At 42.8% G+C, this 17,334-nt stretch overlaps 1 protein-coding gene across 1 annotated transcript; it reads left to right on the top strand.

Moving 5' to 3' along the window:
* Window positions 1-8,113: 8,113 nt before the first annotated feature.
* On the top strand, window positions 8,114-8,689 carry LOC146073079 (olfactory receptor 5V1-like). The gene has a single exon (XM_083180259.1). The coding sequence runs from the start codon at window positions 8,114-8,116 to the stop codon at window positions 8,687-8,689; it is 576 nt and encodes a 191-aa protein (XP_083036385.1).
* Window positions 8,690-17,334: the final 8,645 nt, after the last annotated feature.

The following is a 17,334-nucleotide window of genomic DNA, read 5'->3' as shown; positions in this document are numbered from 1 at the left end:
TTTTACAAGGTTGGATAAATTTACAAGTCGCACAATCTCTGCAACTATAACACCCGGCTGGTTTTCTATACACATTGGGTAAAGAAGGTGGACTGGTCTCAGTTATGTCCGCCTTCACCAATCTGTCTCTCAAATTACGGCCTCGAGTGTAGGCCAACAATGGTTTTTTGTTGACCAAAGAAGGAAGGTCTCTGTCTGTGGCCACAATAGGCCATAATGCCTTAGTAGCCTTTCTGACAATTGAACTAGTCAGAGTAAATTCATTAACCCAAGGGATAACTTCCCCTTGACTTCTCTTGTTGGGTTTAAACAGATCTTCCCTAGACATTTTCAAAACTCGGTCTTTGAGAGACAGCAGATTCTGTAATTCATAACCACGTTCCCTAAACTTGGCCACCATTTTATCCAATTCAACTGGAACACTCTCCTTAATACTCGTGATGCGTGCCACTCGCATCATTTGAGACAAGGGCAAACTCTTCTTCAGAGAGGGGGGGTGATGGCTTGAGGCCCTCAGCAACGTGTTTCTGTCTGTATCTTTGGTGTAAACACCCGTACAGATCTTTCCTTCTTTAATAAATACATTAACATCCAGAAAGTTGGCTTGCACCAAACTACAGCTGAATGTAAATTTTATAAAAGGGCTGCATGCATTGATGTTATCCATACAATTTCGGAAGGACTCCTCCCCCCCTGACCACACCAGGAACACGTCATCAATGTACCTGGTGTACATGACCACGTGCTCCCTGATGTGGGCAGGGGTGAAGAAGAGATCCTCCTCCAACTCAAACATGTAAATATTTGCATAAGAGGGGGCCACGGAAGAGCCCATGGCACACCCCCTCTGCTGCACATAGAACCTACCATCAAATAGGAAGTAGTTTCGACATAATGTAAGCTCTAACAATTTCAAGAATAACAAATGGTCAAAACATGATGGGTCCAGATTTGTAGCTAAAAACTTTTGCATAGCTCTGAGACCCCCCTCATGCGGTATGGACGTGTACAAACTGCACACATCCAAACAGCAGAGGAGGGCCCCAGAAGGAATTTCACCAAGCTCCTCAAGTTTCCTAAGAAACGAGGTCGTATCTTTCAAGAATGTTTTCTGCAGGGGGAGCAATGGCTGCACAATGCTGTCCAATAGCTGTGAGACAGGTTGTAGCAAAGAGTTACAGGCAGAAATTATAGGCCTTCCTGGAGGCTTCTTAGGGTTCTTATGCAATTTGGGAAGCGTGTATATCACTGGGACCACAGGGTGTAAAACCTGTAAAGCAGAAAGAACCTTCTTTGGGATCTTATTGTCCCGGCACGCTGTTTCCAATATGGCAAAAAGTTCCCGCTGGTACTCCAAGGTGGGATCCCTTACCAAGGGAATATACACACTTGTATCCGCTAGCTGTTGTAGAATTTCTTGTCTGTAGTCTGACTTATCTTGGATCACAATCGCCCCGCCCTTGTCGGCGGGACGAATTACAATTGATCGATCCTTCTCAAGCTCCTTAAGAGCATCCATTTCACTTTTGTTGAGATTCGGACGGATATTGTATGGGGTGGCTAGGAACCTATCCATAGAATTGTCCATCAGCCTAATAAATGTTTTGATAGATCCGTTTTGTGATGGCGGATCAAACTTAGAACGTGATTTCTGCGCAAGAAAGGGGTCAAAAATTGACTCTGTCTGGTTCATATTCTTCCCCTGGAAAAATTCTTTTCGGCGTAACTGCCTCGAAAACTTGTGTAAAGATGATTTCCAGTTATAATCATTATGTAAATTTGTGGGAATGAAACTCAGTCCTTTGTTTAAGACACACCTTTCTGCCTCAGATAATACACGTTTGGATAGGTTAAAAATTAGACCTTCAGTTTTGTCGATGCGATCGACGCAGCCTTGCGAATTTCTCTTGTTCTGCCCCCCACGGCGGGTGGGAGTGAACTTGAAGGGGCCCCTCTGGCCCCCCTTCCTAAAGGGCCAGCCCGGGTAGAAGCTTCATCATTTTCAGAGACCAAGAAATCACTCTCACTGCTTGATCTCTCCTGGTCTGTCTTAGCACCCCTCTTTTGCCAAGGCCTGCGTTTTCTGAAGGTAGATCTCTCAGACCTCCCTTTTTCACCACCATACAACCATAAATATACTTTATGATCCTCATAATCAGAGTCCACAGCTAGTTTTTTACTCTTCTTGAATTTGACAAGCTCTTTCTTATATTGTTCGCATTGTGATTCAAGCTTTTGCAACCAGCTGCTACTGCTTTCTTGTTCCAGAATATTTTTATATTCCTGGTGCAAGGCTGAAATCTTTTGTCTGGAACTGACCAACTCACGATTAGCCTCCTCCACCACCAACACCATGAGGTCAAATGCGCACTTATTTAAGATGGCGATCCATTTGCGTACGAATTCCGGATTATTACGGCCTATAGTCGGCACATTTCGTACCCTAAACCCTCGTGGTATTTTCTTCTCCTTATAGTAGTTTGATAGTGAGACACTATGTAATAAATAATCTGTCTCCCTCCGACGTAATTTAAGGAGTTGGTGAAAGAGGTCCTCAATGTTAGTATCAGAGTCCAACACAGTGTCGCGTTCCTGGGATATAATGGCCTCAATCTCATCCTGAGAGAAGCTAAACGTCTCCCCAGGGAGTACAGGACTGCCTGAGGGTATCTCTTCACTATGTGCCGGTCTGTGCAGCGGTTCCATGCTGGTAATATGCAGTTCACACCATATACTGAACAAAGTCCAACACAGAAACCAAATCAGGTGTGTCCCAGGTGAGGTGATCGGGGGTTGTCACCAATAAACCCGCTGGTGCCTTGCAACTAACACCAAACAAGGTGCTTCAATATATACTTGCACTTTGCCGGCACTCCATGAGGTATAAACTCAGCTTGATGGGTGCACTCTTTCAAAACTTAATACATCCTCCAGAAGAAAGGCACTCCACACAGATAATTTGCACGATAAAAAGCTGTATTGAGGTCAGATCATTGCCAAGTACTTTCGGAGTCACCGCTCCGTCCTCAGGGCATAAACCACAGCTACACACAATAGTCACAACAGTGTTTCCCCCAGTGTCTCCCCACATAGAACGGACATTTATACATTACCAGCCCTGGTCTCCCGCGCTCCACGCCGGAGTCAGCGTCCCGGAAGCTGTCAGACCCGAACTTCCGGTATCCGGCGGACGGACTGGTGCGCACACAGCGGTGCGTTCCAGTTCATGACTTCCGCGTTCCACCCGTACTTCCGGGTCTACGCAGTCTCCCTGCAGTACCGCCGACCTCTGACTTTGTTGCCACGGTAACACAACGGCGTGGTAAACCCTAAAAAGACAAATAACAAAACAAAATATTTAAAATCCAGTACCTAGGTGAGAAATGCATATAACGCAGGCATACATGTAAAAAATGCACAAACAATAAATGCGGCATGAACATATACAAGTACAGTCCTATGAATTCAAGCGAAAAGCTGATAGTATTAGAAACAATTGTCAACACTGTATAGGGACCAAGGATCCTAACAGCTTACACCAAGCTGTTCCAGTTAATTTTGTCATTAAGACCGTTAGGTCTGATAGTATTTAGACGTAAGATCCATTGGGTCTCCCTAATAAGTAGGGACCTGGCCCTATCTCCACCCCTCAAACTGACAGGAATTTGGTCAATAATAAAATATTTTAATGATTCCAATGGGTGGCCCATTTCCAAGAAATGTCTAGGAACAGGTTGATCAATAATTTTACCCTTTAGTGTATTTCCAATAGCCGACCTGTGGGCAGCCATCCTCTCCTTGAATTTCCTCGTGGTCTGTCCCACATAGAACAGACCACAGGGGCAAACGATAATATAAATTACAAAGGATGAATTGCATGTCAATACAGATCGGATATCATAAATTTTGTTGTTATGAGGGTGCTTAAAGTTTTTACAAGGTTGGATAAATTTACAAGTCGCACAATCTCTGCAACTATAACACCCGGCTGGTTTTCTATACACAATGGGTAAAGAAGGTGGACTGGTCTCAGTTATGTCCGCCTTCACCAATCTGTCTCTCAAATTACGGCCTCGAGTGTAGGCCAACAATGGTTTTTTGTTGACCAAAGAAGGAAGGTCTCTGTCTGTGGCCACAATAGGCCATAATGCCTTAGTAGCCTTTCTGACAATTGAACTAGTCAGAGTAAATTCATTAACCCAAGGGATAACTTCCCCTTGACTTCTCTTGTTGGGTTTAAACAGATCTTCCCTAGACATTTTCAAAACTCGGTCTTTGAGAGACAGCAGATTCTGTAATTCATAACCACGTTCCCTAAACTTGGCCACCATTTTATCCAATTCAACTGGAACACTCTCCTTAATACTCGTGATGCGTGCCACTCGCATCATTTGAGACAAGGGCAAACTCTTCTTCAGAGAGGGGGGGTGATGGCTTGAGGCCCTCAGCAACGTGTTTCTGTCTGTATCTTTGGTGTAAACACCCGTACAGATCTTTCCTTCTTTAATAAATACATTAACATCCAGAAAGTTGGCTTGCACCAAACTACAGCTGAATGTAAATTTTATAAAAGGGCTGCATGCATTGATGTTATCCATACAATTTCGGAAGGACTCCTCCCCCCCTGACCACACCAGGAACACGTCATCAATGTACCTGGTGTACATGACCACGTGCTCCCTGATGTGGGCAGGGGTGAAGAAGAGATCCTCCTCCAACTCAAACATGTAAATATTTGCATAAGAGGGGGCCACGGAAGAGCCCATGGCACACCCCCTCTGCTGCACATAGAACCTACCATCAAATAGGAAGTAGTTTCGACATAATGTAAGCTCTAACAATTTCAAGAATAACAAATGGTCAAAACATGATGGGTCCAGATTTGTAGCTAAAAACTTTTGCATAGCTCTGAGACCCCCCTCATGCGGTATGGACGTGTACAAACTGCACACATCCAAACAGCAGAGGAGGGCCCCAGAAGGAATTTCACCAAGCTCCTCAAGTTTCCTAAGAAACGAGGTCGTATCTTTCAAGAATGTTTTCTGCAGGGGGAGCAATGGCTGCACAATGCTGTCCAATAGCTGTGAGACAGGTTGTAGCAAAGAGTTACAGGCAGAAATTATAGGCCTTCCTATATCATCATAAGAATCATCATAGAATCATAAACAGATGCATAAGTCAAAACATTAGAGGATTGTGGGTAATCACATGACTCTCCAACTGATGCGGTTCATCAGAATCATGGTACATTGAGGGGGAAGAGACAACTATGATGTGATTCTATGATAATCATATTATCCTAGCCAAGTCCTTTGTGGATGCAATTAGTGCTCCTCTAACTCATCAGTTTACACCAATATCTACTCTCCTGGCTTCTCCTGCAGAGATTTAAAAAAAAGTAGACACCTGATCTTATACACCTGATCATTCAGGGTTCATTTATTGTTTTCACTAACTCTCCAGCCAAGTGTAACATGTTTCTCTAGTAAAGGCCAGTTCAGAAGACCTGAATTGACACTGGAAATATAGAGCAGGCCTAAGAAAACGAATATGTATTATTTTGTACAAGCTTGTTGCATTTACAGCTCTGTAATACAGGGACGTGCAGTCAGGGGAGGCAGGTGAGGCAGTGCCTCCCCTGTCATTAATGATTAATATAATAAAATAATACAAAAAATAAGTATATGCTTTGTATTATTATTATAATAATCATTTTTACTCCATTTTTCTTTATTTTTATTAGTTTAGGAGGCACCAAGTGCGGTGCCTCCCGCTGTCTGTAGTATAGTATTAGAGACAGGGAGTGGGCAGTGGGAGGGGCTGAGCACCCGGCTGCAAAAGCCCATTAAAAAAAGGTGCATATACGGCACCTATAGCGGTGCCTCAGTGAAAAGGATGTGCTTTCTGCCTACATGAAAGCACGCCCCTGTCACTGCGGCAGATGTGATTGGGGACAGTGGCACCTCCTCAGTGACAGGGGCGTGCTTTCATACAGGCAGAAAGCACATCCCTCACTATCGCCGAGGCTCTTCTATAGGTGCCGCTTGTAACGATAAAGGGTGCAGGGGGTGCAGTTGCTATGGGGCCAGGCCACCCTGTCATTTGGGGGGGGGGCGGCAGCATCAGCGCACGGCAGCAACTTACACATCCCCGGCGCTGGCTGCTCAGTTAGCCGCTCCTCCCGCCTGCAATAAAGAAACAGGAGTGCACAGCCCTACCAGCACCAGGATCGGTAAGTGCGCCGGGAGGTGGTGTCGGGGGAGGGGTACTGTCAGCCTGACTGACAGTACCCCTCCCTGTCAGTCCGGCATGGGCACACTGTAATTCGGGTCCCTCAGGATACTGGGCAGTGGGGACGCTCCGGGGACCATCCCACATGTACACGGTGCTGGTGGTGCAGCAGGGTCATTTTGTGGTCCATTCGGGGTCCATACGGCGTTGGGGCAGTCCCTGCAGCTGATGGGAACTAATAGAACTAATATGCGCATATCTAATGAGTACCGTGCATATCAATGAGCCGCTAATTACATATGCGCATATGTAATTAGCGGCTCATTGATATGCACGGCGCTCAGTAGACATGCGCATAGTGGGAACTATTAGTTCCCATCAGCTGCAGGGACTGCCCCAACGCCGTATGGACCCCGAATGGACCGCAAAATGACCCTGCTGCACCACCAGCACCCACAGCACCGTGTACATGTGGGATGGTCCCCGGAGCGTCCCCACTGCCCAGCATCCTGAGGGACCCCAAGTACTGTGCCCATGCCGGACCAGATGCCCCCCCAGAAGTGCGTGAACCCCGCTGTCCGGATCCCCCACGCAGGTAAGTATCAGGAGAGGGTGGGCACAGGGGAGGGGGGGTATATTACTGGTTAATTACCGTTTTGTAGCTTTCACAAGGGGTTCAGTGTGAAAGGTACAAAACCGGTAATTAACCAGTAATATACCGTTTACTACATGCAGTGGGAAAGGGGTTAAACCTGCTTTGACCCGTTTAAAGAACCGTTTAAAAAAATGGGTCAAAGCAGGTTTGGCAGTGGGAAAGCAGCATAACAGACGTGTGATTTTGTGTACAGTGACAGAGGTTTGTTTAAAGTGATAGAGGTGTGTGTATGTGTAAAGTGATAGGTGTGCCTGTATCTGTGTGTTTCTGTAAAATAAGTGTGCTTTTATTGAAAGTTTCTAACTAAATTAATGTATATGGGCCAAATGTACTAGCCGGAGTTCAGTGGCTGTGTGAGATGCCGGCTGAACTCAGAGGTTGTTTTAAAGAGGCAGACATTTACAAGGAAAAACCATGATTGCCTTTTAAAAAAAAACTCAGACTTCAGCCGGCATCCCACACAGCCCACACAGCCACTGAACTCTGGCTAGTACATTTGGCCACAAGTGTTCTTTTAAGGAAAAGAGGTATGTGGGCAGACAAATGGGCAGACCCTGTGGTGCCTTGGTGGAGTGAGCAACGGCGGGGTCTGTGGCAAGCACTGCGTCCGGGTTGCTTCTGCGCTGTCAAGCAGGAGCTGCTCTGCCGGTCTCTGCAGACAGGCAGCTCCCGCACCTGCCTGTCAGTGCAGAAGCAACCCGGACCCAACGCTCCCCACAGACCCCGTTGTCGCTCGCTCCACCAAGCCAGTGCCTCACCAACCACTAACCTCACCGCACGTCACTGCTGTAATACTTATAGTAACATGAACAAAAAACATTGCACTTTTTTTTTCTGTGTGTCCCTAGAATATTCCTGTCAGGACATAAAATGGTTGGAGTAGTATTAAATGACACCTTACCGAATGAATTCTACATCCTGGCATTTTCCACATCTGAATATGGGGGAATTGTGCTTTTTATTGCCGTTTTGCTTGTTTATCTGTTAGTTCTCACGGGTAACCTTATTATTATTGCACTGGTGTGTCTTGTGTCCCAGCTACACACATCCATGTACTTCTTCCTATGTAATCTGTCCATGTTGGACATCTTATATGTTTCCACAACTCTCCCCAAGCTTTTGTATATAACTTACACTGGTGACCACACTGTGTCTTACGCTGCCTGCATAGCCCAGTTATGTTTATTTCTTTTCTTTGCTGATACAGAGAGTTTCCTATTAACAACAATGGCCTTTGACCGCTATGTAGCAATATGCTTCCCTCTACATTACTCCCTCATAATGAGTAAACGAGTTTGTGCCTTATTAGCATTTCCTGCATGGTTTATGGCTTCCATCAATGCCTTAATATTTACATGTTTTGCTATTGGCCTACATTTCTCTATTTCCAATGAAGTCAACAATTTCTTCTGTGATCTGAAAGCCCTGCTTGTCATCTCCTCCAGTGACACCACATTCTTAAAGAAATGTATTTTAATAGATGTTATATCAGTTGGGTTTGCTCCGCTTACATTGATCTTGTCTTCCTACGCCTGCATCATTTCCACCATCCTAAAAATGCAGTCTCTGCTGAGTAGACACAAGGCATTTTCAAGTTGTACATCACATTTAACAGTTGTTGTATTGTACTATGGCTCAGCCATAACCTTCTATGTGCAATATTCTCAAGATCAAGACAAGCTCCTATCGGTGATGGTTGGTACTTTGCCTCCAATGTTAAACCCCCTAGTGTACAGTTTGCGGAATAAAGACATCCGAAGAGCTATGGCAAGGACAATCCATGGTCAGACGAATGGACAATAACATTTTGGAAACATAGAATGTTTAGATTAACTCTGTCTTTTATTATACTTAAATTTATTATACATCTGAACATTGATCTAATGATAATTTTGAAAGGTGCCCAAAAGTATAATGTAGTTTCATGCAATGAATATAATATAGGAGTGTCAGGCTTATTATTATTTTTTTTTTTAGTTTTGTTGTTTTCATAGTTGTGAAAACATGTAATGATGTTCTACCAACATATATGCAATATGTGTCCATTAATACATGTTTAAAATGATTACTGTATATATTTTAATTTGTTTGTGCTATAATAATGTAACCTTGACAAACACATTTTGCCTGTTTAAAAATAATAGACTATGGGCGGAATGTAATGCCGGACAATTTTGGTGTCAATGTGGGATGCTGACTGAACTCAGATGTTTTTTTTTATAAAGAACAATCACTTACAAGGCATGGTACTACCATGTCTTGTAAAAAAACACAAGAGTTCGGCTGGCATCCTGCACTGCCATCAATCTTGGGCGCCATTACATCCCACCCTTTTTTCTATGTAGCATGGCTTTTTGCTGTGTAAACAAGGACAAGAAAAAAGAAATGGATGATAAAATTCTTCATATACTGTATATCTTTTTTTGATCAACTGTTCTCATTTTATATATGCTTAGATACATAAAAACATATGTATATATTAATTTGGACAATTAAAACTATAACTAAAAAGATATTCTTTACTAACATATATTAGCAATGTGAAAATGAAGGTGTATATATTTAAAAAAAGGACAGTTCTTTCAAGAATAGGAGTATATAGAAATATTAATTATGTTTTAGAAAGTAATTTAAATGGCTCCTACAAATAACCACCTACAAGGTCTCTTGTAAAAATGGACATATGCCAAGTAAAGTATGACACAAGCAAAGGCCTTGGCATCTTCCACCATCTTAATGACATCATCAGATAAGGGGCCAGATGTATCAAGTTTCAAAAAGTGATAAAATGGAGAGTGATAAAAAGCCAGCCAATCAGCTACCTGTTATTTTTCCAACCCAGCTTGTAACATGGTAGTTAGGAGCTGATTGGCTGGCTGTTTATCACGCTCCATATTATCACTTTTGAAGCTTGACACATGTGGCATGATCATTAAAAATATCAGAACTAAATTGGGATCACTGTATTTGTATTTTCTTATGTCTGTATGATTATTTTTTGTTCATGAATTGTCATGTACAGTATAAGTAAAAATGATCATCTAATTCTTGACTGAACATTGAATAAATTATACAATATCTCTTTTTACTATTTATTTCAAAGAATGTTACAACCTTTTTGACCATTATATGAATAAATGAATGAGTGTATATGTTGGACCATCCTTCACTGGGTCTATTTGTTTGATTCTAAATTCACTGTAGTTATTTTTTTAAGAAAATGCTTAAACAAGCAAAATTCCATGATAAAATACACAATAACACTAGAAGACCCTAGACAGCAGTGGGTGGAATACTGAATGTGTGAGAGAATTATGTTGCTAGATAGGAAATAACAAATTGGAAGTTTATAGGATAAGTACATAAGTGTAAAGTTTATTTTGTACTTTTGCTTTATGGACAAAACCACAATTTTGAAAATGAACAGAGGTGGTAACTTCGGGGGTTTATTCTGGTTGAATCGGTTGGCTACGTGTGTGGAAGGAATGCGCTTTTTCCACCGCTTACCTTACACAATGCGCAAGTGTGACAACAGCACTCTGCTAGAGGACAAGATTCCCCGATCAAAAAGACGAGTCCTGTCACAGATGGACAAAGTGGGCGTATTGTGGGCGGTTTTATGGGAGAGGCTAGAAAACAGGGTGAAAGTGGGCGTACACAGAGGCGTGTACCCAAACTGCACAGAGGTGCATCTGCTCTGCGAGCGGTCGGGACACTATTGCCTCTAAACCATCGGTCCGGCAAAAACTGCACCCTAGGCCTTAGACCATCCGGCTGAGTAGGGTCGCAATCGGTCGGCTAATTAACGCGCACCACACCTAAAGTACTGACACCTGAATGCAATAATAATCAATGCTGCAGGCAATTTAGTATAATTGCACATTTGACTACCTGCAAGTCATACACAGCCCAGATACATTGGAAGGTTCACTTTCTACACTTGCCACCGTTCCAAGGTAGGATTGTTTGTATTGTTTGGGAGCCCAAACACACATGTTGGAATATGTGGAATTAGGTCTCTTTTAAACATCTACAACCTTCATGCTAGTGTGCCTGTCATGTTAGGACAACAGGACACACAATTCACAGGAGTCAACATGTGTCAACACTCACACTTGCACAAAAACATACATTTCACATCATTAATTTACACACCTCTATCAGGTCTAACAACACCATGGATGTGTTTCTACCCCTCTTTTCCTTTCAATCGTTTAGAAATAGTTGCCTTTACTCTGTCCTGCTCATGCACACATTATGGGACACAAGTACCAAGCTTACAAATTGTTAACTTGGACACTGATATTCAACCAGGCAATCTGCTCCTAACTGTCTTTTTCAGACTTTGTAACATGGCAGTTAGGACCTGATTGCCACCACCTATCTCTGGTTAAGGCTTCCTACATCTGACCACCACTCTGTAACATTGAATTTGGTAGTTTTTTACCACTCTCCATTATTACAGTATTGGAGGAAACACACATCTGGCCCTCTACCACTCACTCTCACCATCCATCACTGCTGTTTGGGAACTGTGTACACATCTTTATTCCTCTCTTACAAATGTCACATGAATCCATCACTTCATCCACTTCAAGTGACACATACGCACAAATACTGTAATTAATAGATGTTCAACACTGCACACAAAACATTTCACATCAAAGTCATTGACTTAACTTTTTTTGTGTAGGTTTTATTGCCATTAAGGTTCACAGCAAAAATATATATATATTTTTTAGAATATGCAAACAAAAAATTAAACCAGACAGAACAAATTGTGCCGTTAACTGAAACAACAGCTGCATGCTGAACTGAAAGTCCACCACAGCATAGGATCTGCATCATCCAGGAATTATGCTAGGCAGGATACACAACATAAAAACAAGACCCTACATTTCCAGAGTGTGAACTTGGGATATTGGTACCCTTTGCATGGGAATAGAAAGAGTTTCCCCACAGGAAGTCGCCCACCACAGCAAAGGAAAAGATTTCGGGCAAAACCACAGACCAAGTCAATAAGGTAGCACCACATTATTTCTTCCGGCCTTTTTTGCCCTTGGGTGGTGGTGACTTGGGGGCGGCCGGTCTGCATCCTCATCGGGATGTGGCCTGAGGAGGCTCAGCTGCTGAGGAAATGGTGGTTCCCTTCTGGCAGCACGGGGTGGGGCAGCAGGTGGATTGGCTGCATGGGCTTCTACAAGTGCCCTGGTGGCGCTGGCAATATCTGACAGAATCTCATTCTGGCGGCTGGTCTGCTGCGCAAGGTTGTTAATTGCAGCAGCTACCTTGTCCAGCAACACCACCTGGCTCTCTTTGCGCTTGACAGTTTCCACCGCAAGCTGCCTAATGTCCCTCAGCAGCGGGATTCTGATGTCCTTCTCCGGTTGTGTGGCACACTGCTGTTGGTGTGGCCTGAAGTGGAAGCTACTGGTGACAGTGGAGGCTCCTCCTCAGCTGTGAAAAAATAAAAACATTGTCACCATCACATCAATATACAATTTATGTTAACACCAACAAGGCATTTACCTGCTAACTCTGCGGAAAAAAACCTCCACCGGGAGCTCACTTTCCATGGCACGGCATGAAACTATGACATATTGTAACCCATTGAAGTAAATCTGGAGTACCTGAAGTGTTTGGTGCTGTCATAAAGTTTTTAACATGGGTTGGTAGGACAATTACATCTTGCACCACTTGTTTTTTTGGGGAGCGTTAGTGCCAGTCTTTTTGCATAGACAAAATTAATTTGCTATTGCTGTAATATATTACTAATTTGCAACATGTTATTTAGAGAGAATTAACAGCCATGTCTTTGTGCCAATGCACTGATGTTTAGTTTAGCCAGCCCGGATTTGGCCAATCTTGGCGACCAATATTGTGCACTCTGAGGGTGTCAAAATAGACTGGTAATGTATGTTACAGTATGAAATTAATAATGATTTAGCTGTTTTAGTAATTGTTTTAAACATCTTTTTTGAGGCAATTCTGCAATATAAATAAATTAGAGATGTGCGGCGGCCACTTTTTCGGGTTTTGGTTTTGGTTTTGGATCTGGATCTCCCTACGTGTTTTGGATCTGGATCGGTTTTGGCAAAACTACCCTTGTGGGTTTTGGTTTTGGTTTCGGATCTGGATTTTTATGAAAAAATGCTAAAAATAACAAAATTTGGGCCTGTTTTTGCCCCTAAAGTATTATTAACCTCAATAACATTAGTTTCCACTCATTTCTAGTCAATTTTGATCACTTCACAGCTCACAAAATTGTTTTCATTTACTGTAGTTGGGCCAAAAGGGTATACCGAGGTAGCTGGATGACTAAGCTAAGCGACAGCAGTGGGCATCACATACATGTGGACCTTACACTTCCAACCTGGCAGAGCGGCACTGCAGGGGCAGACAGGGTGGCAGTTTAATAAACTATCCCAAAAAAAGAGAAATGCTCCAAAGAGCAAAAAATACAAAGAGGTATCGGCCTTGTCATGACTGTTGGTAGCAGCTTCAGCACTTCTATCAGGTTGCTGATCTCCCACTATTTCCTCCTCCATCATCCTCCAAAAATGTGTTTTTATTTTATTTATTACTTTTATTTATTTTCCTTACTTTACACTGGACACAGCCTGTCACACTGGACACAGCCCCTTGGACACTGGACACTGCCCCTGGAAACACAGCTCCTGTACACTGGACACAACCCCTGTACACTAGACACAGCCCCTGTACACTGGACACAGCCCCTGTCACACTGGACACAGGCCCTGTCTCACTGGACACAACCCCTGTACACAGCCCCTGTTCACTGGACACTGCCCCTGGACACAGCCCCTGTACACTGGACCTGGACACTGGACACATCCCGTCACCCTGGACACAGCCCCTGGACAATGGACACAGCCTCTGGACACAGCTCCTGTACACTGGACACAGCCCCTGTCACACTGGACACAGGCCCTGTCACACTGGACACAACCCCTGTACACTGGACACTACCCCTGGACACTGGACACAGCTCCTGTACACACAGCTCCTATACACTGGACACAACCCCTGTACACTAGACACAGCCCCTGTACACTGGACACAGCCCCTGTCACACTGGACACAGGCCCTGTCTCACTGGACACTGCCGCTGGACACAGCCCCTGTACACTGGGCACAGCCCCTGTACACTGGACACAACCCCTGTACACAGCCCCTGTACACTGGACACAACCCCTGTACACTGGACACAGCCCCTGTTCACAGCCCCTGTACACTGGACACAACCCCTGTACACTGGACACAGCCCCTGTACACTGGACACAACCCCTGTACACTGGACACAAACCCTGTACACTGGACACAGACCCTGTCACACTGTACACAGGCCCTGTCACACTGGACACAGCCCCTGTACAGCCCCTTGTACACTGGCCACTGCAGCCCCTGTACACTGGACTTGTGTACAGCAGCCCCTGCAGACCCTAATCGAGTGAGCAGCAGCAAAATAATATATTATTATTATAGCACAGCACACAACACAGAGCCCAACCACCCTCTTCCCTCCCCTCTGCTGGAGTAAAGATGGTGGGGCGCGCGTGCATCTTATATAGAATCCAGATCCCGCGAGAATCCGTCAGCCGCGATGATGACGTTTTGCCTCGTTTTCGGTCCGGAATTTAGGCGGGAACTCCCGAGCCGGCTCGGATCCAGACTCGGATCGCGATATTCGGATCTGCCGGATCCCGGAGATCCGGACCCGCTCATCTCTAAAATAAATAGGTTACAATAAAAAAAAACTATAGTTAGGAACCCTAGTGGTGTGTGCATTGGACAGTGACAGAAGGAAACATGGGGGTCATTCTGATTGACTCTGTAAACTTAAAATCTCACAATTCCCCAGCGCTGCTGCTGCCCCCATCCCTCCCACCCTTCTGCCAACTGCCCATCGAGTGAGCACTCACCGCTACCATTCGCAGTAGTTATGTGGACACTTCTGTTTGTCCACATATTTGTTGAATAATAAAATAATGTGAATGAGATTGATCTCCACCAACTGATAATCTTAAAATGTATTAAATGCTTTTAGAGTATCATATGCAGGGGCACCGACAGCGTCGCTGGGCCCTCATACCGGGAGAGGGCATGGCCAATGGGGAGGGGGGTGAAAATGAAAAATGAAATTAAAGTGCAGCCTCCGCTATGAATTTTGGACTGTGCTCCAGCCCCACCTCTTTAACTGCCACTGGCAAGGAAATCCAGGAATAGAGCATTTTATACCTAATGGAATGGGTCATGTTGGCAGGTGTTGTATGCTGTCCCTCTAACTCATCTCTGAGCGCTGCTGGAATTAACTCGTGACGTCAATAAATTGTACCAAGGAAATACCACAATATGGAATCAGGTCAATAAAATACACACTCAATATATTTTTTTTTGTTTCTTCACGATAGTTTGAAAAATATAGCCTTTGAGATTTAGAATTCAAACATGTCTACTTAATAATTAGGAGAAATGCATAAGTGATTCCCACATGATAAAATGTTCTTAATAGGTCATTTAGGATATACTCCCCAATGATCTAGAATATCATAAAAAGGAATTGTCTACCTTCTTGCTATTACATACTTGCTATTCCATACCACTGTGTGTAAAGAGCGCACCACCAGGTATGAATCAAACATGATATTTGTAACATCCATAATGCTGCACATGGGATGGAGCTCAGCTCATAATAGACATAGAGCCATACTGTATATAAGCAACCAGTGGCTCTATAACATGTGCTCTCCTAGACAAGATTAGCTGGCTGATGACATTGCTGACGCGTTGAAAATGTAAGCACAAGATTACAAACATTTTTGACACCTGTATGTTTTTTTTATTTGTACAATTAAGGTATAATTTACCAAGTGATTTAGAAAGCACAGAAATAATATTTTTTGTTGTATTTCAAGCCATTAGATAATGTGCAGTAAATTTACTAACGCTTCTAAAAATGAAAAAAGATGATGTTGCCCATATCACCCAATTAGATTTTATCATTTTCTAGGATGCACTAGCGAAATTATAGACTGAATCTGATTGGTTGATTTTTTTTTTTTAAGCTTTAGTACATGTGTGTCAAATAATAACTCCTTTTAGTTATAAACAATTGCATTAAAGACTGAGTTTAAACAATCCACATATATGTTACCTGTTTATCTAGCATAAAGCTCCTTGTCATTTATTAAACCTCTATTTAGGATGCCACTTAGTCAATTATTGCAATAATTAAAGAGTGTCAATTATTGGAACAACGTATTCTCATTTCTGTTTTAAATAATGGTGATATTACAGTCTAGGGCATGAGTCTTCAACCTATGGCCCTCCAGATGTTGTGAAACTACATGTTCCAACATGCATTGCCACATTTTTTTCTATAAGAGCATGCCAAAACTGTCAGGGCATGCTAGGACATGTAGTTCCACAACATCTGGGGGGCCACAGGTTGAAGACCTGTGGTCTAGGGTAAGGGTGGCCAAACCGGTCCTCGAGATCTACCAATGGTCCACATTTCCCAGATCACCTAGCTGGTGCACAGCTGTGGTCATTACTAACTGTCACATTTTCAAACATGCTGCATTAATTCCTACTATAGATCCCCAGGCCCTGCATTTTCTATTTCTTCTTTCATTATATATATTTTTTTTAAATCAGCGGACATCATAGAGCTTAGGAGAGCCGCTCAGCAACTTGAATGGAACTTAAAATAAGTAAAATTGACAACTTACAGAACGGTCATTCTAGATTATAATAAGTCATATTTTTATATATACTGTTTACCAAGAAATGCCACACTCCAGCCTTAAATGTAGAAGAATTTCAATGAGAGATGCAACATTCCGGTATTACAATTTTTTTATCTAGTTTTTGCTTTGCATTTAATATCTTAAAGTATTCTTCCAAAATGTGCATTATTGACTCTCAAACTGATAATTACAATATTCTAAAGCATTAAGTAATTTAGAATCTTGTTGAAAAGTAGAAATATGCAGCCACATACTGTATATTTCCATAGACTAAATAAAAAATTGTAAAATATCCAGGACATGGCAATTGGCAAACTACAGTAGTAGTAATACAGTATAACAGAAGAAGATACCAATAGCCAACACGGTCTCATGATGCTTAAACTAGTTAGAATAAAAGGTTATAAGAATTAACAGAAGACAATGAAGTTAGAACGGATGATATACATTTTTAAAGGAAGTAATATATTATTTATCAGTGCACAATAATTTTTTTTTTAATAAACACAATGGTGTTTTATTAACAACCACCCTTGAAATTAACAGACAGTTCAGTCAAACCAATAATCAAACAATAAAATAGTTTTTTGGAAACCACCAGTACCTCAAATGTATGTAGTTCATCAGAATTGTTTACATATAAATGCAAGCTGAAGAGCAAGCAATACACTTACTGTA

Source organism: Crinia signifera, chromosome 4 (genome assembly GCF_055691185.1).
Source record: "Crinia signifera chromosome 4, ASM5569118v1, whole genome shotgun sequence".
Lineage (NCBI taxonomy): Eukaryota > Metazoa > Chordata > Amphibia > Anura > Myobatrachidae > Crinia > Crinia signifera.
This window is presented reverse-complemented; position numbering and strand designations above follow the sequence as displayed.

What these genes read in the sequence shown, in the direction of transcription:
- LOC146073079 (XM_083180259.1), top strand. Translation starts at nt 8,114, where the DNA reads ATGGCCTTTGACCGCTATGTAGCAATATGCTTCCCTCTACATTACTCC.